The following is a 23,097-nucleotide window of genomic DNA, read 5'->3' on the forward strand; positions in this document are numbered from 1 at the left end:
ACAAACTAATATTCATATATATTTGCTAAACATATAAATGCACAAGGACAAGTACGAACAAAAACATGAACCTCAAACACTATGTTTTGAATTATTCACTCTGGTGGGGAGGGTTTGGATAAGCACCTAATCTGCATATCCATTCACAGAATCCTAGGCTCTTACAAGAAGCCAACAAACATGTATCAGAGCCCTAAATTCCTTGGGAGAAATGATACTGAGAACAATGGAACTAAGTGATGATTAGGCCACCACGACACTAAAGGAAAGACATAGGCTGCCCTAATTTGGGGAAGGGGACTAGAGTATCAGAGGCAGTACCAGAACATAAAAAACAACTAGTAACACTGTAAGTGCAAGTACCTAGTCTGGTAAGACAGTTGATTCAGGGAGAAATGCTTCTCACATGACCCTAGGTGGTGCCACTCAAAGGTCCTCTGAGTCCCCTAGGCCAGCCCCAAGGACAGTTTTCTAAATTCTGGACAGAAGAGGAAGGAAAGGTCAGAGAGCAGTGGAGGGGAGCAGTGCTGGAGGGTCAGGGTGAACACAGAAGTCACTGAGCAGCAGGGGAGCTTAAGGGCCAACAGAATTCTAATCTCCAGGGAGGACGTGTCTGACCAGCGAGGCATCAGGTGTAGAGTGGGCACCAGCAGTGGCAAGAGTCGTGTGACGAGCGGAGCAGAGACAGATACCTGGTAGAGGCCCAGATGGAACAACACTGGCTGGTAACTCCAGCTGAAATATTCCTGGGATTCTCACCTAAGTCCTGACCCCAAGTGCGACAGTGTCATCTCTCCTCATAGATAACTGATGGAACTGGGGAAACAATGAGGACTACTCCGACAATCAAAGCTGGACACGTCTGTCTCCCTGATAACGACTTTTTGCAACTATAGGTTAAAAGTCCAGCTTCGAATATGTTAAGTAAAGCCTGCTCAGTAACCCATGTTGATGAAGAAAAGAATGCATGAGTGGTGTGATGAAGTCTGGGTTAAGGCCACAGTACCGGGGATCCAGACCCCTCTGGGAAGGGCCAGGGAAGGGGTGTTAAGGATTACCCCAGGAGCCAACAACCGTGCTCATCAAAAGGCTCCTGACAACTTCATTCTCTGTGCATGCAAAACAAACAAACAAACAAACAAACAGCTTTTGATAAAAACGTTGGCTTTCCTGAAACTCAAGAAATATTTTAAAGAAATTACAGTGACATCTGGCCACATTTGTTTCTATTTGCAACACAGTGCTTTTAATATTCAAGTCTAAAGTGAGCAAACAGACAGCTCAGTGATTTAATACTTTGCCAATTCAGAAAGTAAATACTCTTGCAAGCAAGTGTTTAACTGACAACTAAACCAGAGTTGAAAATTTTTAAGTGGTTAATTGCAAAAGAACGAGGCACAGTCTGTACTTTTTTCAAAGATACGGACTTTGTTAAAACCAAACTATGTGTAGTTCTGTGAATTAGCAAATCACTCAGGATCTCACCTGATCAGCACTGGGGCACTGAAGCACTTCTACATTTTCAATAGCCCAGCATGATCAATGATGCAGTAAACCTCATGACTTAAACATTTGCATGAACTGCAGAAAACAACGGCTAATACAGCCCTTAACTGTGCACCAGAAGCAATTTTGGGGGGTTAGAAATTTACTGGGATTATGCTTTGGTTGTTTTTCAAAACTTAGAATTATGTAAGAATTAAAATGTTGCGATCACTCTGTATTCAACGAAAACGCTTCCTTTTTCTTTTAAGCCTAATATACAACTGCAACATAAACACAAATGCAATTTTAAAAACTGCTTTAAAAACAAAAAATCCTATAGCTGAAAGAAACGGTATTATAACAATACGCTTAAAACCAGTCATCGAAAGGTTTCACAAGTGCATGTTTCCTTCTGCAGCCATTTTTCTTTTTTTAAGGGGCATAAGTTCCAGTATGGGAAAAGTTCACAGGTAACATTTTGAAGAGTGCTAAATATTTCTGTTCTGGGCAAAAGTACTGAACTTCACGGTCATTACCACATTGTTAGCTGCGGCAGCGGAAAACACTGTGCAGAGCAAGTTAACAGGTTTCTACCGCTCAAGTTCGCTTAAAATGCACAACAAAAGTCACCTTGGCATGAAGATAATGAAATCAGCCTTGAGCGTGTCAATTGTGAGCTCCCTGAGACAGGGCAGATGCTCGCCCACGTTACCGGGGCGTAGGATGCGCCCGGGGGCTTTTTAAAGGACCTCTCGAAAGCAGTGCAGGGACCTGGGGAGGAACTTCCCGGGCCGCAGCCCTCGCTCGGAGACCCACCCAGCCGGCTGTGCGCCGCGGGGATCTCGGTGCCCGCGCACACGCCGCCCGAGGAACTGTCAGCGCCCGCGGAGTCGCGGGAGCCTCCGGAGCCGCAACCCCCCCGCGCGCCCACAGCCCGGGCTGCCCGCAGTCCCACGGCCCCCGCCGCCAAGCCGCGGCCTAGCGCCGCCCGCCCGCCTCACCTGCGCGGCTGCAGCGCCGCTCCCGCCGCCGGTCGCTCTCGTAGAAGCCCAGCGTCTCCGTGTGCTGAGGTGTCGGCGGGGACCCGTGACCGCTGCCGCCCGGCTGCTCCGCCTGGCCACGGCCGTCCCGCTCCCGGCCGTCCGCGCCGCCGCCGCCGCCTTCTCCCGGGGCGGCCGCGTCGCCGACGCCCGCCATGTTCCGAGCAGAACAAACTATCGCCGCCGCCTCCCTCCAGACTCCGGCGCGGCCTCCGCCTCCGGCCGGCCCCCTCCCGGCTTCGCCCCGCCCCTCCCCGGAGCCCAGGCCGCCGCTGCCGCCGCCGCCGCTGCCGTCCGCGGCCCGTCGGCCGGCGCGCGCCATTGGCGTCAGCGGCGCGTGAGAGGCCGCCGCGGCCGCCGCCATCTTCTTCCTGACCTCGCCGTGGCGCGCGGCGGCTTCCCGCACCAAGGCGGGCTCCGCGGGTCGGGGCCCCGCGCCGGGCTCCATGCAGTCGGGCCGCGCGGCTGGGGAGAGCGCGCGCCTCCGGGGCTCGGGGCCGGGGCCGGGCGGGAGCTGGCCGGGCGCGGCAGCTGCGGCGGGCGGAGGGTCGCCGAAGGAGCCCTGGGGAGGCGGCCGCTGCGCCTGCTGCCCGCGGTCTGCGAGCTGTCCAGCCGCCCGCCCGGGGCCCTTTTTGCAGGCTCGGTGCCCGGAGTGCGTCGGCGCCGCCGGCTCGGCGTTGGCACCGCCCGCGCGGCCGCGGCGGCGAGGGCCGGGCTCCAGATCCCCGACCCCCGCCAGGCCCGGCCCCATATGTCCGCTATTTGGGCTCCATCTCTTCTGCATGTTTATGGTCGCCTGTCACATTCCCTGGCCTCTGGGTTTCCGCTGACTGTTTCCAAAGCACTTGGGCAAGAATGATCTCGGGGATGCTCCCCAACAGGTGGGGGCGCGGAGGGAAGCTACAGGCCTCAGGGACCCAGCTCAAGAAGCAGGATGCTTTATGCTTTTAACGCACCAGCGGACATAATTAGACTGCCCTTCGGATTTAGAGTTAGGATAAGGCTCTTGGCCGTCGCGGCCCTTGCTCCATCAGCTGGGCGTCCACTTTCCTTGGGGCGGACTGTCCTTTGCAGCTCTGGCGTGTGACTCGGCACCGGCACCGAGCGCGGTGTCGAGACCACTTGCCACTGGTATAGCAGAAGTGATGGGGACGGCCCCGGGACCTTTGTCACCTGCTTTCCACGTATTTGCTGCGTGCTCCAGTTAGGCGAACCGTGGCATGTCAGTTTCTCGAATGCCAACTTCAGAACTCACCTGTCCCTCTGTTGCCCTTTTGATTAACAAAAGGAAAACTGTAATTCCTCCCCGAACATGAAACTTCCCTAGACCTAAACTTGAGAACCAGATGTGAAGAAGCTGCATAAGGCAAAACCGAGCTCGTGTTGATTCATTAAAAGACCCTGAGGGTTTCTTGACACTAGTGAGTATACGGTTGCAAACTGGCAGCAAGTTTAAATCAGTGGCTGTTTGGGCAGCATGCTGAGAACAGCCACCTGACAGTCTGACCACAGGGCAGGAAGCAGTGGTGAGGGACCAAGATGGACTGAGCCCCACAGCTGGGAACTAACCCTCAACTAGCCCTTGAAAAAAGGAACCATACCTTTGGAAAATCCTCATCCTTCATAAAACGGAACATTTCACAGGATTACGTTTCCAAACATTCCTGTCACTAACCTCCTCCATGAAATTCTCTGTGTGGGTTATACTTGGTCAAAACTGAACCTTAATCCATCAAAAACAAATGCTCTGGGCAAATCTTAAGTATTATTTTGAAAATCAAATGGCACCGACAACTTTATGGCCTGTAACATTGCTTACAGCTCAAATTCTATGCTCTAATCTTTTATAGTGTAAAACCACCCCCATTCTGTTATTTATTGTTTGTCCAGAGGGAAGTAGGGTTTTATTGCTTATTTATGTCAGTTCCCATTTACTGTCTTACCAAGTTTATTGGCTTATTGCCCCTGCCTTTAACGCCACAGGATCTGGAAGGGAAAAAAAACAGAATTTCTGTTTCTTCAGGCATCCAGTTGTAGGAATGGATTTCTTCATTTTCTACGTCAGGCCCGTGGAAAGACATGGTGTTCCAAAGGCTGTGTCTATCCTTTTAAATAATTTGCAAAGAGAGAAAGATAGCAGCGGGGTCCAGGCCAGCTACTGAAGGTATCGGGGAGCAAGAGGAGCAAAGTGGACATGGGAAAGCTGAGGGACTCGTAGTTTCTCGTCAACTGGGTCTTTTCACTGGAGCTACATTACTTTATATGACACTTGGTGAAATAATTCAATGAAACAAACCCATAACGAAGTCAACATGCTGAAAACATTTTTAAAACATGTTAACATAAGTAATTTTTTTCAATTAACACTATTCCCTTGTATAGGTATTGATGATTAGATCATCAGATTGCTTATTGGATGTGAAAAGTTGTTTTCGTTTGAGTTAATTCAACCTATTGCAAGTTATTCAGAATCTAGGAAAGGTTATTTTCAAATAAGTTGGCCCTTCATATCCACCAGTTCTGCATCCCCAGATTCAACCAACCTCAGACTGAAAATACTGAAAAAAATCCAGAAATATTGATTCCTAAATGACACAGTATTACAATTGTTTACATGGCATTTACATTGTATTAAGTATCACAAGTAATCTAGAGATGATTTAAAGTACACAGGAGGATGTGTGTAGTTTATATGCAAATCCTGCACCATTTTGTGACTGAGCATCCTTGGATTTTGGTATCCAAGGGGGTCCTGGAACCCATCCCTAGTGGATAGTGAGGAATGACCATATTCTAAATCCTCAAAATATTAGGTGCCAAATAATCTTAAGGTAAGAAAGAGTTACACAGCATAGACGAACCAGCAGTTCTCTGAGGAAAATGAATAGCCGTTAAGATACAATGTTCTTTACATCAGTTGTAAAAAGAAAGGTAGAGGCATAGATTTATAATACCACCATTAGGAAATAGTAGGAATATTTCAAAAACATGACAAACCTCACCATTAAAGAGACATCAAATAACATTCTGAGTTAAGTTAAAAGATAAAAACAGGATTTAAATGACAATGAGCTATAGTAATTCAACTTAAACATTAATTCAGCAAATAGTGAGTGGTGTGCTGTCAGCCTGTCACTGTACTAGCTTCTACTGAAAGAAATACTCCATGGGTGGGAAATAGTTTCAATAGAGAAAAGTGATGAAGGAGAATGAGAGTCTTATGTGTAAACAACATAGAACAAAAAAAATTCAATGCGTTAAGAAAGTTTTGTTAAGGGATTCATATATTCAAAATTATATTTTAATATAGAAATATAATAAATATTATATAAATTCAACTAAGTTTGTAAAATTACGACATGTATTCTTAATTAAGTATATTCTTGTACCTTTTGATTGTAATATCTACCATGTGTTTTGAAAATAGCAAAGCACCAAATATTTTTTAAAAGTATGAAAATTTGGTGAGTAGTATACACAATTAAAAAAAATAAATTGAATAACTTCATATTTTAGTAAAGATTTGATAATTATGATTTGGTAACCAAACAAAATACATTGAACTCATTGTGTATGAACCATGGATTCAACCTCCAGAAAATTATCGTATGAAGCTTATAAACTCTAGCCCTCAGTGTCTTTCACTGGTAAATGGGGCAATATCTATTCTATAGTAGGAGCTGGAAAAAATGAAATCTCCCTTCTTCTTTCCCCTTAGTGGTAACTTTAAATGCTTTTTTTCATTTAGATTGAGTAGGTTTTACTTTTTAACTACAAAGCAATTTATCTCTTGATAGCACTTCTAGTATATCGCCTTTAAAATATATTTGAAATTAGTTTCATATGCTTTTCCTGAGTAAAAATAAACATCAAGTACTTTGATGACTCAAAAGAACCCTGAAGGCCGAACTCTCTGGCTCTCCAATTAGTCTTCTGACCTAAGGTAAGACATGTGACCTCTCTGCTTCATTTTCCCGGGTACGGAATGTTGTACTAAATGGCCTCTTCCAAAATATTGTGCTAAAATCTTTGCCAACTCCTTTTCAGACTCTTGGACCCCTGGGTTAAAAATAGCTAGATATGCCTACACTATGAATATTTGTAGAAAAGCATGGAATCCTAAATTAGAGAATGACTTTGTAAATGGTTCTAAAATCTCAGTGCAGGGATTCAAATGCAGTAACTTGACTGATAACACACGAAAGGTCTGTAAGTCTTTAATGAAACTTCTTTATAATTTATGCATTAGTTCTTCATCCCTTTTGCGTGGGAACTAATGGGTTCTTGCTGACCTTTCCCATCTCCACCCCAGACCTCAGGATTTCTACATTTTGAACAAGTTTCCCATCTTGTACCCAGATATATCAAGGTCCAAGCACAGTGCTCTAAGTTGGCACTCAGCTGAAATGGGATTGGAGATGATTACTGTTATATGCTTAATTTTGGTCGTATAGATTCAACCCACTGATCGATGTAATTTAAATTAATTCTATATTTCTCATTTGAAAATTTATTTCAGCAGGACACGACTAATAGTTTCTCAACCATAAATGCCACATGTCTCATACACACAATGCAGTGCAGAATTTTATTTATCACTATTTTGTCTTCAAAAAGAAAAGCAAGAGTTGATGTTTTTAAAAAACCAGAACAGCTTTGCAACTGATGTTCTAAAGAAATAAAATATAGGGGACGCTGGTTAGCTCAGTTGGTTAGAGTACAGGTTGCCAGTTCAGTTCCCACATGGGCCACTGTGAGCTGCCCCTTCCACGACTAGATTGAAATAACTACTTGACTTGGAGCTGATGGGTCCTGGAAAAACACAATTAAAATAAATAAAAGTTAAAAAAATAATAATAAAATATATTGCTGGGCCCAGAGCAAGTCTTTGCAGTAAATTTATTGAACCTCTGAGTTTCAGCAATAATATTTTCTATCTTTGGCAATCATTTTTGGACTGATACTCATTAGTTTTAGTCCTGTCTGGGCTTTATTCCATGGATTTCTAAAGGACATCAACTCTTTGCTTCTGGAAGATGTAGCACAAATTGAATAATGTGTCTTTAATTCTAACGTACCTGGTACAACTTAACTAAAATGGTCAAATAAGCAAAATCTTATTTCTAAAAGCATTTCTCTGGCACAAGAATATAGGACTAAAACCATTCTAAACAGGACCTATTGAAAACTATTTTGTTAAGAGGGATGTTTTACAAAAGGTACTCTATTCTAAAGATCTTCAAGTCCATTTTGTTTATGAAGTAAAAGTGTGGGAACATAAATCCACGATTTACTGGCTAATAGGACCTGTTATACATGATCAGATGTAAGGCTTATTTTGTATTAGATTTTAAATTTCTGGAAAATTCCAAAATACTGCTGAAAGGGACCATGGTGATGACTTGGCAAGCTTTCCTGTCCAGATTTCTCTCTGCAAGGAGAAAGAAGAATGTTCATTTTTCATTATATCCATAAAAAATTGATGTGTCATGTTTAGAATGGTTTTAATCATTTAGTCAGTTAATTAACAAGAACCTATTTGCAGAATGAACTTTCCAGTAAATTTGTTGATAACTGTCAAAATCCCTTTTCTATAATTACAGCTAGCAAAAGCTTTAATTTTATAATTCACAAAACAGAGGAGATATTATTTATCTCCTAATTCATGTTATTAGCTCTTGGATTTGCCATTCAGAATTTTTTATTGCCCTTTTTACATTATTCCCTGGTGGTGGGTGATTTATTTCTTCTTTTGTCCACTTACCAAATAGTAGTTTGTAATCAAAAGATTTTACATGATATTTAGGACAAATTTGTACTTTTTTCTAGGGTTTCTAGTTGAACTTGCATGGATCAAGATAACTGAATAATTTTTCTCTTTACTTTCATGCCCATTAAGTTTTTCTGGGCTATAATCATGCATTCCTACCCTTGTAATTAGCTTTCATTCTGCTCGTTAATCAGAGTTTCCGTTCTAATACATTTTCTATTTCTCCTTTTTGTTTTTGACAGTTACCAGTGAATGTACTCTTTGAATTTTATAAAGATCTATTATTTAAGTTTTATCTCTTTATACAATCCTAAGTATTTGCTTCTTTCTTTGTCTTGATTAAAGAAATGTATTGCAAATGCATAATACATTTTCAGGTTCTCAAACTATTCCTCTTTTAGGGTTTCTGCTTTCCAGGTTTTAGAAATTTGTTTATCTGAGTTCAAGGCCTCAAATTTTCAAATTGCTCTTTTATAAGCATCTGTTATATTCCCCTCTTTTTTTCAATATTCTAAGTTTATATTTATACATAAAATCCTTCTGTAATTTCTGACATTTGCTAATTTAGTATCAATGTCAAATAATGAACAACTTTTACCTCTTATCTTTTGTATGGATGCTTAATAAATACTATTAACTTGGGTGTAAAGTTTCATGGAGGAAAACAGTGCTGTGGCTAATTTTTCAAAATAGCAATAAAAAGAAAAAAGTATTATGGCTGTAGCAAACACTATCATCTTGGTACAGTTTTAGCTTCCTAATAGTGCTTTGCCTAAGCTAATACTAACGTTGATTCACATTGTCCTAAACATATGCCCACTGGTGACGGATACGAGCTGGAGTTAAAAATCTGGCATGTATAATTTATATATAAATACTTGATTACTAAGAAAACAGACTAAATCAGACACTGATCATTATTAATTATCTGTTAACTTTTATTCTGACCTTTCATTCATATACTTAGCTGTGTTAATAACGCCAATTATATAAATACAAATTCATTTCTAGTGCTGCAAACCATTTTTTAATATTTGATTTTAACGTTATGGTGCTGGAATTTGTGATCTGACATGGTTAATTAGATATCCTTTTTCCAAACAATACTGTTTCATGAAATTTGATTTTATTTTTATAGGCTTGATATACTCTTTCACAGTTTCTAGTTTATCTCAATGTAAACAATAAAATCTATTAAGTAATTAAAATCAATCTCATATTAAGAAATTAAAGATACAAAAATAAGTTGATTCCATTGATTTTGGGTAACTAAATGTCTGCTCTAAATTTTCTGTCATTTGTTTCCCTCTAACATATTAATACTGTTCCATAGAGAAAGCCTAATTGGTATTATATTTATGTACAGTGTCCTGTTTTATGGATGGTGTAACTGGCTTCTCCCTTGAAAGCAAATAGTTTTCTTTGTATTAAGGGTATATATATTTTCAAAAACACATCAGCGAGGATTTTTCTTCTAAATCTGTATTTTTTCAACTAAAATTCAGACAGGCAATGTCCATGAATCCTCCAGAGACCTATATAAACACACAGGTGGATTCACCCATGCAAGCAAGCTAACAGTTTTCTCAAAACAAGCGTGTTTTGGGTTTTTTTTTTTCTTCTGTGCCAAAGTGGGTAAAATATTTGTTTGAGACTAAACCACAGAATTTATTTTCAAATAGTGGCAGTAGACTAGAAAAAGTCTTCACATAGAGAGACAGCAGAGTAAAATGGAGAAAGCTAGAAACTTGGGACCAGGAGGCTGGTTTAGGATTCTGTATTGCCACTGACTAGTCATGAAACCTGCGATGATCTCTGGGCCTCCGTTTCCTGATCCATGTAGCAGACAGTGGGCTAGATTGTCTCCAAGTTTCCTTTCAGTTCTAGAATTATGAGATTTTGGGGACTTCTTGGTTATTTTAGGCTGAAGGTAAATGTTGACTTGGCATAAGCTTGTACTATTATTTTTCTTCTGATGGACTCAAGTACCCTATTCTAAATTGTAACATTTATCTTAAATTTCTTCCCTTCAATCAACAGGCTTGAGTATTTCTTCTTTGGCAAACGTTTCTCGAATGTTTTTTATGTGCCAGATACTGTACAAAGCCCTAGAGTACCAAAGATAAATGAGATGCGTTTCTTGTCCACAGTAATTACACTGCAATGTGATAAGTACCACGCTGGAGGGATGAATGGAGTGCCTGGGTAATCCAAAGGAGAGGCTGATTCATTCTGCGTTGGGGCAGCCAGGACAGCTTAGAAGGAAGTAGCATTTCAATGGGTTTGGAAGATGTATTTGCCAGGTGGAAAATGGGACTGAGGGAGGTACCAGAAGGGACTTACAGGCAGATGCAGGAGCGTCAGTAGCGTGAGAGAGGTAGGAAGATGGCATAGTGGTTGAGTGGAACTTCGTGATTGAGATCCAGTTTCCAGGGCTAAATCATGGGGAGCCAATGGCGGGTGAGGCAGGGCAATGACTAGACAGAAGAATGGGCAAAAATGGTCAGGAAGTGGAATGAGGAATTAGGGGGATAAAAGGTTGCTAACACTACTTCTGAGCCTTCCTCACAAGTTAAAGAATAATTCATAGTTTTTCTGAGCCTTGTAGTATGTAGAGATTTGCTTGCCCTATTGTTGGATTAGAACGATGAGAACATTAGTCTGTGTTTATTGAGCATTTACTGTGTATTTGATGGGGAAACTGACCTTAAAATGGTTCCCTGCCATGTGGAACTGAGCTAAGATGGTGGCCCGAGTGGAGAGAGAGGTCCCCAGTCAAAGCCCCAGCCCACTTCTGCATAACCCCCTCCAAGCCACACCCCGAGCCAATCACCAGATGACACCTACCCCTTCCCCAACTCAAGGAAGTCCCCAACCCATAAAAACCTGCTCAAAACCTTGCTAGCTAGGGGCTCAGTCTTTTGGGAAGGATACCACTGAGCCCGCTGGCGTAATAAAGCTGACTCTCCTAACTCTCTGAGTGCCGCTTGGGTTCTTTCTGGTCTTGGATTCTGCAACATATTAAGCCTTATTCTCAATGTCTAAGTCCAATACCTAGTCAAGAACTTCCACCAACATCTTTTTTCTTGAAAATGTATCTCAGTATAACATCTGTAGGACAAACTTTCTTTGGAAATGTGTTTTGTTTAGCCATAAGAAAAAGGCTTCAAGACAAAGGATTAGGGTATGACAGGGAATCAGAGATACATTTTGATACTAGGCAACATTTTCTTCACATATAAAATATTGCATTTCATCTCAAAAGCCCAAATCAAACCATTTCAAGGATAAACGGTCAAGGCGAAAATGGGATAATGGCTTGGAAGTTGCTTTTTGTATGCTTTAGGTTATTTTGAGTAATCATAAACATCAGAAAGAATACACTATTAAAATTTATGTCCTAATCTCAGTCCTCTACCCTCACAATTATGGGGTCGGGTAAGAACTGTATGTCAACTTGGAAGCAGACTCTGTTTTGAACCATTTCATTCTGACACATTGTTTTAATGGAAATACTTTTACTTTGGCATTCGGCACACAATTTTAATTAGCACTTGGAGCACAGCAGAATAGGTCGATAAGGTCCAAGACATGAAGAAATCCATTCTTAGTGGCTGCCTGAGGACCCTGGCAGCATCCAAGAAAGACACTTCCATTGTAATGCCCGGTGCTTCTGAGAAACATCTTCACTGGCACTTCTACTCTTATACACTTAATCCCCCTAAGGTTTGGGAATGTCAAACTATTGGCCTTTGCAGCTCCATCATCTATATTACACTCAGAGAGAATATTAATTTCTGAGTTTATTCTGATGCAGAAACTGATGTGTAAGAAAACTAAATTCATTTTCTACATCTGCCCAGGACTTGCTTCCCAGCTTTGCCAGTCGGGCTCTTACTGATCCTTTAAATCCATGTTCTAGCATCCCCCTCACCATCTTCCCCAACCTCCCTTTCCCTTATGGCCATTCTCTTTTCTGTATATACCCATCGTCCATGCATCTACAACTGCAGGACCGCACTGTGTTGTACTTATTTTTTAATGCATTATTTTCCCTCTTTGACTCTCAGTGCCATATCTGTAGAAATTGTGTCCCCATATCTGTGTTTGGGTTGCATCCAATTAAAAAGCACTGAGTGGTAGAATAGAAAAAACATGTATAGTTAAATTTCTATGGGTTAAATCCTAACTGCTACTTACTTGCTGTGGGAACTTAAGGACATTACTAACTTCTTTAAATAAAGATAGTAATGCCTGCTGTGCAGAATTGTTATGAAGATTAAATAGGATCCATCCATCAGTTTAACAAAAAACATAGAGAGGTTGTATATTACACATGCTTGGTACTAAGAATATAATGGTGAATAAGGCATGATCCTGTCCTGAGACCTTTATAACTTAGTGGGAGAGACAGACCAGAAAGCAGACCATTGCGATATAAGTCTCAAAGGACATGTAGGAATTCACTAGCACAAGGGTCCTGTGGGTCATGGTGAAGGCATCGTTATTTGGGGTGGAAAGGGAAGTCTATGCAATGCCTTAGAGCTAGAGAGAGGATAGTAGGTCAAGACACGGAGAAAGGCATAATATAGCAGTGGCCATAGGGTCAAGTCTGGAGATGTAAATACCACAGGGGATCTGTGAAGAGTACATGATCCGTTCGTGTTTCAGAAAGATCTCTTTCCTTGGCAGCCTGTGGAGTGGTTGGAGATGGTCCAGAGAACCAGGAGGACCGTGAAGAGGATGTTGCCTAGATGTGATAATGGCCGCCATGGCAGGAGTTACCATGCGAATGGGGCGATGAGAACATATTGAGAGATTCTCAGGAGCCAGGAAAAGCAGGACATGATTAGATGTGATGGGGGTGGGGGGCAGTGGTAAAGAAGGGAGAGGAAACACAAGAGAAGTGGTTTGGGGTGTCAGTGGGGAATAGAAAGGGAGTCCAGTTTGGAAACTGTGGGATATGAAGTGCCCATGGAGAGTTCAGGACATTTTGAACTTAATCATTTTGAGCTCTTGTATATTTTGGCCCTGCTGGGGTTTTTTCCCTGAACATAAACATTTCCATAAGGATGATATCAACACTGATGAATTTTGTGGCAAATATTTATTCTGGGGTGAACTCCATTAAGCCAATTTAATTCTTTGATCCATTTTTTATATGGCATATTTAAACTATTTCCAATTTTTTCAGTTTTCATTTTAATTTACCAACATTGTTTTCATCAGATAAAATCTGTCTCGTGTACATTTTACAATGAAGGTTGGATTTTTCCACTTATTATTTCTCATCTTTGTCAATTTTTTACAGATTATAGCTTTGACCATGGTAAGTTTTCTTTTAGGTTCAGTATTTTTACCATGTCAAATTTACTGTGTCAGGTTTTGCACATGTAATCTTTTATCAATTTTTTTATTTTTCATCAATGCATAAGCAATAATATTTTTTACATTTGCTGCCCTTGCTATTGTCAACAGTAGTTTACTTTTTTGTTTTTTGCCCAGCCTAATATTTTCCTGAAACACTTTTTGCAGTTTTTAAATTTGCCAATGGTATATAATTCTCAAGTCAACTTTTCATTATAACAAATTTTACTATGTATTATTTTGGCCCCTGTCAGTTTCATTTTGGTCCTTCAGATCAAACTACCTCAGACTGACAGACTCAAAATGGCATTATTCAGCCTATGGGTGGCCAAGGGGAGACGTCCAGGAAATAGTATGTGTATATATGTCTGGTGATTTGGAGAGAAATCTGGGGTCAAATATAAATTTAGGAGTCATTTGCATCTAGTGTTGAGGCCAAGGGAATGGGTGATATCTCGTAATAGGATGTAGAGCATGAGAGAAGAGCACCAGACAAACTACAAGGAGCACTTCCGGAAAGAAATGGCCTAAGGAGGAGTCCATGAACGAGAGGCAGGAGGTAGGAAATCCCACAAGAGGGCGCTATCATGGAGTCAAGTCGAGGCAGAGGAATGGTCAACGATGATGTATGCTGCAGAGGGAACACAGGAGACGTTCTAAAACATGTCCTTTAGATTTAGCAGCAATGATACCATGACGTTCTCAGTGAGAGCCATCCTATGAGTGGAGAAATACCCAGTTGGGAGTATTCACAAGAGTGAGAGGAAGTGAGTGGGGACAGTTGTACTCCCAACATTGGCGATAGGAAGGGGAGCTTGTTTGTTTAGTTGTTATTTCTTTTTAATAGGAGAGAGATTTGAACATGGTTAAGCACTGACAGGTTGGAGGGAGAGGATAAACATACAGGAGAGCTGGAATGGGATCCCAGAAAGCATATTAGGACCTCAGTGCTTTGCAGGGGTGGAAGCTAACATCAGTCTTGCTGCCTAAAGCTCCATATCCAGTGAGTCCTCAGCCATCACGTGCCCCACAAGATATAACCATAATAAGTTGGCCCATCCAACTGGGCTTCTACTTTGCTGTCCCAATTAATCCTCTGATTCCTTACTGGACTTGGAGTTCTACCCTGAACCATCACTATTTGCTCAACACTTAAAAAAATTCTCAGTAAAGGGATTTTATCTATTGTCCTTAAGCCCATAATGCTATCATCTGCCCTAACCCTTGACCTTTATTGCTTTTGAAAATGTTCTGCTGTCACGTGTCACCATGACATCAGATGTGCTTTGATACCCTCGCTCTCTATCTGTTAGCGGGGGGTTACTATATCTGCTTGGATCCATCACTCACAGGTCAGATCAAAGAAAGCAACAGAACTCTGCTATGACCCCGCCCATTCCCGGCTCCTTCCATTTGTCCTGAGACTGCACAAGTTACAGCAAAAACAAATAATGGGATAAGAGCTATCACACATCATTTATCCGTCCGTTGAGCTCCTACCTAACCAGCCAGCCATCTCTTCACTTCCTGGTTCTTGGGCAGGTGCTAGCACCAGGCACTGTGATAATTAGCAGAGGTAGAAACACAAAGAGACACCATCCCAGCCCCCTTGGAGCTCTGGGTCCAGCAGGTGAGTTTGTTGTTGCAATACTATGGGAGAGGTGGGCAAGGTAAAGAACCAGTTCGTCTAGGTAAGCAGGGACTGGTAGGTTGCCTGAAGTTTTTTGTGGGTTTTTTTGGTAGATTCTATAATAATCTTATGAGGCCAACTGAACATATGAAATGCACTCTTCTTATCCTAATGTAATCATTTCACCTGCCAGTTCACACAGCTCTAAAGGTTAACTTTGTTTAATGAAGCTGGTTTGGTTCCAGGACAGCAATTACCTTAAGAAAACTTACCTCTTTATCTAGCAACCAAGAGCAGCTCCTGCGTCTCCAGGACATTGAAGAGAGGACATTCCTTTATATTTTTAGCTAGCATCCCCTTCTACCTGGTCCCTGTTCTGACTCTTGGGTTGGGTTGTTGTTTTCCTTTAGGACAAAGTACAGGCCAATTCTGTTGGCCGTTCTTGAGCGTATTTGTTTGACCTCTGTGGAACTGAGTTCTGGGCACATGAAGGAAATAAAGGCGGACCAAGCAGTCATGATCTGCATCTTCCCCTGACAAGTTCTCCAGCGTCTGTCTTTGTTTGCTTTCCTGTTTCCTGATCCCACCGACATGCTGTTGCCTCTGGATCCCAGCACTGGCACCGGTGTGGATAGGACAGGTGATTTTATTTTTGGACAATTTTGTAATGTTTATGTGATTTCAAAGTCCAGAGGCAGCCTGCTTTTTCTTCCTGCCCTAAGCCACTATTCCCTTGGGGTCTAAGTGTGTCTAATTAGGTTCACTAAGAATCAGAGATACATTTCCCCCCCTCCCCCAAATTGAAGTGTGCAGTAAACTATGATCTGTAAACCCATGTAATGCTAACTTTAGGCTCACGTTACGGTAGGTTGTTGGGAAAGGGAAGGAGGCCTTCACTCCTTTCCAGGGCTCCCTCTTCCCAACCTGTGTCACCATTCTTGGATCCGGGCTCCTGCCGATGAATGGGTGGGAACTTTTCTGGTCTTTGTTCACAGCTCCTGCTGCTCCATCTCTGCATAACCCGTGCACACCAGGTACCACTGGCAGTTCCCCTGTCTTGCTTAGAGCACAGGACCAGGGCCCGGCCACCTAAGGTGGGTCCTAGCCCCATGGCCAGAGTCTTCTCCTGTCTACCAGGAATGAGAGCTGGATCCTCTCGTTCTCAGGACCCCAGTGGTCATTTTCTCCTTCTTCCTCACCCTCCCCTAGGATGAGGTAGCGGTGGGCCAGTGAATGTACAGACAGCTTTCCTGTACTGTCCTTCACATCTGCTGCCTGATGCCATGAGCACGGCAGGTACCTGTGTCCCAGTGGGGGCGGGGAGCAGGGAGAGAAAGAGGACGCCCAAGGAGGAAAAAGACACCGTTTAGTGTCTTAAATAGTCTCCTGCTCAAGGAGAAGAGGGTACCCTAAATATTTAGAAGAGGGTCCCCTAAAAAAGTATTGGCAAATGACAAGGATTTCTGGCAAGACTGAGGGAGAGGTTTTTGCAGACTTGCAAGGGTGGGGGTAGAGAAGTGCAGTCTTTGTCTGTGCTGCTCCTCCCTTCCTGTTCTGTCACTCTCTTCCTGAGCCAGATTGTCTTCCTTTTTCCACCCATTTCCTGTCTTTCCCCTGCTAGTGTCCTTCATGCTCATCTCACACCCATCACAAGAAAGCCGTGTAGAGGACTGACCAGGCATTCGTCCGCTCACCTACTTGGGTTTTATTTAAAGCACCATACACCACGGTTTGACTTCTATGTATGGTTTGCTTCTATGAAATATCTTTGAATTTCTTCATGAAATGTTTTCATTGCTTTTTTACACTTAAATTACTTTTTTGAGTATTTATAACATTTATGTGATTCCAAGGTCAATTACATAGTTATACGCAGGGGACTCTTGCTTCCATCTTTGTGTTCTCCCCTCTGTTTGCCTCAGCTGTTGACAGGTAATTAATTTTGTTTCTAGTGTATTCTTCCAGTATTCCTTTTGGAAAATGTAAGAATATATATATATATATATATATATATATATATATATATATATATATATGAAAGGCAGCATACAGCTTAGCAATTTGTGCCTTGTTTTTTCACAGATAACAGTTTATCTTCGTATCCAGGGACATGCACATAGGGGTCTGCCTCATTTTTCTTCAAGGCTGAATGTACAGAATGATGGGAACATATCATAGTTTGTAAGTTCCCTAGTGATAAATATTTGGATTGTTCCAATCATTTGCTATTATAAATAATGACACAATGAGTAGTCCTTTGCATCTTTCAATGACTTTCTGTTAATACAAACAATTAGGAGAGAAGGTGAAAGAGAGAGAGAGTGAGAGAGAGAGAGAGAGAGAGAAGAGAAATGCTTAAATTTAAAAAGATGGTGCCTTGAACAGGAACATTTTCAAAAGAAAGCATGGATACTGTAGGGAATTAGCTGACATCCTAAAGTATTCTCTAGTCCCTATGGCTTTTGTGCCTTCTGGGGGGACCCCAAGAACTACCCTTGTCCCTCCACAGCCCTTGGATTAGTGGGAGAACCTGGTCTGTTTGGATTTGTCTTGGCAGGTGGCTGACTCATCCACGTAAGCAGGGTAGGTTCTCTGTGATGCCAGGTAGCCTTCCTTCCAGCACATTCTCTTGATCGTCACTGACTCCTTTGACAGGGATAAGCCTCGTGTTTACAATCAGAGCCACCCAGTAAGAGAACATTTGCTCACACAAATGTGTCAATAGCATCTTATGATTCTAAGACACCAATTCCAGCATGTGGGTGTTTTCTCCCACCACCAAGGAATTCTCAGGCAGGCACCAGCTGGGTGTCCCACAATTCAACTCAGTTCTGACACTATCTGCCCAAACATAACATCCAATTCCACAGGTTAAGGGCTCAGTCCCACAAGACTGTCCTCCACTGCATGCCAATCCCAAGTCCACATGGTCACCTGTGCTTCTGACCGACTGGCTATAAATCAGAGGTTGCCATGACCCCGTCCTTGGGTTCATCTAATTTCTAGAGCAGCTCACAGAAGTCAGGAAACCAGTTGACTCACTAGATTACCAGTTTATTAAGACGATATTAAAAGATTTGCATCAACAGCCAAATGAAGGGACACATGGGACAAGGTCCCAAACAAAGGAACTTCTGTCCCTGTGGAATTTGAGGCTTGGCATGGTGACATGTGGATGTGTTCTTGTCTCCCAAGCTGGAAGCTCTCCAAATGCTGTCCTTTTGGGTTTTCATGCAGGCTTCATTACATAACCATGATTGATTAAATCATTGGCCTTTGGTGATTGATTTAACCCTTGTCCCCTCCCCAGAGATGGGGGGGGAGTGGAGTGTCAATGTTCCAACCCTCTAATCACCTGGTTGGTTCCCCTGGCAACCAGCCCCCACCCTTAAGTGCTTTCCAAAAGACACCTCAATGATTTATAAAAGGCACCTTTAACATTCCCATCACTTAAGAAATTCCAAGCGTTTTAGGAGCTCTCTGCCAGGAACCCAGAAGAAGACCAAATAAATATTTCTTATAAAATCACAGTATCACACATCAACAGTAGGCACTTTCTTGAGAAGCCACTTGGATAGAGCAGAGGACAGAGCCCCTGTGACCACGCCGGGTTGTGGAAGATGGACGGGGTGCCATAGATTGAGGGAGGGAGGGGACACTAGGAGTAACATACACATTTTCTGGTGCTTTACTGCGATGTCGCTGCAGATTTAGCCTGCCTCACATGAAAACACTATTGTTACCCCTGAAGCTGCTGCTGCCTCTCTTACTCATTCTGACCCCCTTCCTTTGGTTCACGGAAACTAGAAACCCCGGTTATTTGTACTCTTTGCCTCACTTCCATTCACCCTGCAAGTGTTTGTTTGTTCTTCTTCACTGTTCCAGCTCCCATGGCCCTAGGATAGTCTCTCAATACATCTCCCCTGGGTGATTTCAGAATAGGTGAGCAGAAGAGCCTGCAGATTGGGGAACAGGACCCCCTGGGTTTGTCATTGCTCTGTACTTACAGCTTTGACTCCTTCGGCAACTTATTAACCCCTTGTGCCTCAGTTTCCTCCTGTCATTTGAGCTGCACATTCAGTGCTTGTCACATTCAGTCTTGGTGAGGATTAAGTGAAATAAAATATGCAAAAGGCTTGGAAGAGTGCCTGGCACGTAATAAGTGTCCCAAGCTATACAGTACGGGGCCCCAGGCAATTTTATTAGGATATTAAAGGAATAATGACCTCAGATGACATGGGGACTTAACAAAGGTGAAGCTGCAGATATTTGTTTTTTATCACCTAGAAACTATTTAAAAGGCCATGACTATATTATGTCTGTATATAGATCTAGCAGCAATTGACTATGGTTATATGTTACACTTTCTACTTCATTAAATTAATTTATTTGGAATTTCCATCCTGGTTTTATAATGTTTAATCCGTATAAACAAGGCAATTTCAAAAGAGACGTGGATGCTGTCAAGCCCTTTAGCTACTTCAGGGAGCTCGGAATTCAGCTCTGCATTCCCAGAGAGCTAAGGCAAAAATGGGATAAGTGTTGGGTTACAATGTTCTTATTACTTGGGGAAACAAAAGAGCTATAATGTGAAGAAGGGCACAAAGCTTTATTTCGCTCTCCCAATAATCTTAAGCCAAAAGGGTAGGATGTCCTATGTAACTTGGGTAAGACTGTAGGAATAATCCTAGATAGCTCCAGATGTGACTCCTTGACACTTCCAGAGAGTCTAGAGCTACCTAATACCCTTAGATAAGTGCCTGGTCTGCTGTAACGTGGATTTTTAAGGATGGATAACCTCAGAGAGGTGGAGGACTGGAAGACAAACATCTGGCTGACTTTTGTATTATTACATATTTAAGGATCTTTAAAAAGATCATAGCTTGGTAGTTGACGATGTCCTGTAGATATTTTTACTGCTCTCATAGCGTTCAGCATTTTTTTCTAAACTTTTCTTTCATCTAGTGGAAATTCCTGTCTCTGCAGTTACCATTTTCTAGATGCGTGAGTAAGATCTTCCAAGAGAAGGGTTACACATAGTGAAAGGGCTTGAAGGGGCCAAGTTGAAAACCTTGTCTTCCAAAGAGTCATTAGATCCTAAGCAGTGTAGATATTGTGTGTGTGTGTGTGTGTGTGTGTGTATGTGTGTAATTGAGGGCTATTGATTCAGACGCTATTTCAACATTTCCTGAAAATGATCTCTGACGTTTCGGTAAATATCAGCTTCTTTCATTCTTTCTTTTAGAAGTCTGGTGCAGAAGAAATAATAAACAGTTAATTGAGAGGGTTCATTCATTTGGATTCTGACTAAAGTCAGAGAAGGCTCTAACCTCGGTTCTATTGACCCAAGGAAATGATCTATCAGGCCACCTGTCAAACAGCAATAATATTATTAAAGGTTGCTATCAGAAAAGGAATTTTCTAAGCAGAAATATGAAGATTTAAGATATATGTGTGTATTTATATCTATAGTGAGTTGAATTTTATACAAATCCAATGATATGTATGTAACAGAGTGCCTGGTATGATGGAAATTTTATTTAGAAGAAGTCATATTGGAGCAGTAGCCTTCAGGTAAATATAAGAATTTAAGCATATCTTGATTTTGGAAGATGGTACACAATTACAACAATTTTTTTCCACTCCTGTGATTTAGCAAATACTTGCCCTCAGTTTGCAGAGATTTAAGGAAGGAGTACATGTATTTGCATATGGCTCCTAAATGCCTCTGAGAGGGAAGGAAGTGAGGCACCGAGTCCTTCTACCAAATGTTAAAATTAGAAAAACCTGCCACAGTGGACTGTGGTCTCTGGTGGTCCTGACCAAGATGCAGTGACAGAAGAGGACACTAAATTTCCCCCAAGGGAAACTTGCACCAGAGAAGGTGGAGTCATGCAGTGGTCTGAGTTCCACACAATAGCCCCAAGTCAGGGTGAAAGAGCTGCTATGAGCCTGGGCTCAGAAGATGCACAGGAAACCAAGGATTTTGCACACTGTGATAGAGAGCTTAAACATTCCATGGTGGCTGAAGCGCCGTTGTAGAGTTTTAAGTAAGGCCATGGCTTGAGTTTTTTATTCGAGAGTTCATTCCAGTGACCAATGAGGATGTACTTAAGAGGATCAAGTAGACTCTGGGAGGTGGCTGACATGGCCCAGGGGAGACAGATAGGGTCTGAATGAACTAGTGAAAGAAGGAAAAGATTTAAGTCGTAGGATGTAAGGTTGTCATGGCTTGGTAATTGATTGGCTCAGGGGGAGCAGTGCTTAATTTGTTTGCTATTTGTGCTGTTTATTACTATTATAAATAGTGGGGATTAGAATAAGTGGCCAATTATTCTCTTCCTGATTCCACTTCTTTCAGCTCTTGGTATCTAAAAAGAAAATTATGAAGATGGGGCTTTGATTAGCTTCACTTACTTTCGTGATGACTGTGGTTATCATTCCCAGTTTATTGAGTGGAGTCATTGTTTTAATTTGCATAAGTGGCTTTTGGATATGCAAAGATCCAATTCCATTAAAAGCTAGATATCAATTGATACAGAACAGTTATTTAGATATGGCCATAACACTAAAAAGAACAAATGTCTGACTCAAGAGTTTGCCAACATTTCCATTGAGTTAATTATGACTGCCAAAGAGTGAAGGGAGGAAAACAAAAGGAAAAGAAGTATAGGTGGTCTTAGACAAATTGTACCTCTACAGAATAGAAGAATAGAGGTATGTCTTTTTTTTTAACCAAAATATTTAAATTTGAAAACCAACCTTTTTTTTAAAATGTAAAACAACAATAAAATAACAGCAATCATGTAAAACAATAAAATGTTGTATATGGTAAAAATTAAAAAGTATCCTTCACCATTGTAACCTCCTACTGGCCAGGACCCGGGGGTAAACATTGTTTAACAGATTGGTGAGGATTCTTGCAGGTTGAAGGTGTCCTTAAAGAGATTCCATTCATTTTACAGAATCTAAGATAGCACATGTTTCATTGAGGTAACCGTTGACCTATTTCCTAAACTGATAGAATCTATTTGATGATTCAGTTCATGGCTTGCTGGTTGGCTGGATGCTGGAGTTGTTACTGGCAGGAGATGCCATCACACTGGGACAGTAAACAGTGGGAATGAGAGACAGGACAGAAAGCCAGGAAAAAGGGCCAAGTGAAGGTTGTGTACAAAAGGCAGATGCCTGGCACGAAGCAGGGACGGGCCTGGGCATGAAGAACTTGGAGGTCCACCTTCTCTGCCTTCACTTTCTTCCTCCAATCCTAAGCACACAGACCCCTTGCTGCTGAGTTTTACCTCTGCCTTCTCCTACATTTTTCTCCCAAAGGTCACCAAGTGCTCCTTTGGTCACCACATATGATGACCTTCCTCCATTTTTATCCTCTTTAACCTTGATTAGTGTTTGGCATTGCCAACCGCTACTGCCCTCTCCTTCATGAATCTTCTTTCCTTGGCTCTGGTGACAATGTGCTCTTCCAGTTCTGAAATGTTCCTGAGTGCTCTTGCCCTGATTTTCATCCTAACACCCTCCTCTTCCAGTCATTGAATGGTGGGCGTTGCCTACAACTCTGTGCTTTTCCTTCTCCTCTTCTATGAGGGAGAAGCTCAAATATTATAGATATAGATAGATAGAACTAACAATATGATTCCAGCCTTGACCTTCCCTGGAGGTCTGATCTTCCATATTCTGTTACCCTCCAGACATGTCCCATGTGTATGTCAAGCTCAGCATTTCTGAAACTGAATGAGTCTTCCTCCCATCAAAAAGACTCCTTAATATGGCCTAATGGGGCCTTCATG

General features: G+C 42.1%; 1 protein-coding gene across 1 annotated transcript in view; it reads right to left on the reverse strand.

Moving 5' to 3' along the window:
• TAPT1 (transmembrane anterior posterior transformation 1) overlaps window positions 1–3,046 on the reverse strand; it is a 53,897-nt gene extending 50,851 nt beyond the window's left edge. Inside the window, exon 1 of the mRNA XM_074321651.1 lies at window positions 2,487–3,046. Coding sequence (XP_074177752.1) covers window positions 2,487–2,973 — 487 coding nt within the window. The 5' untranslated portion in view covers window positions 2,974–3,046. The remainder of the gene's footprint in view (window positions 1–2,486) is intronic.
• Window positions 3,047–23,097: the final 20,051 nt, after the last annotated feature.

Source organism: Rhinolophus sinicus, linkage group LG02, assembly GCF_036562045.2.
Source record: "Rhinolophus sinicus isolate RSC01 linkage group LG02, ASM3656204v1, whole genome shotgun sequence".
Taxonomy (NCBI): domain Eukaryota; kingdom Metazoa; phylum Chordata; class Mammalia; order Chiroptera; family Rhinolophidae; genus Rhinolophus; species Rhinolophus sinicus.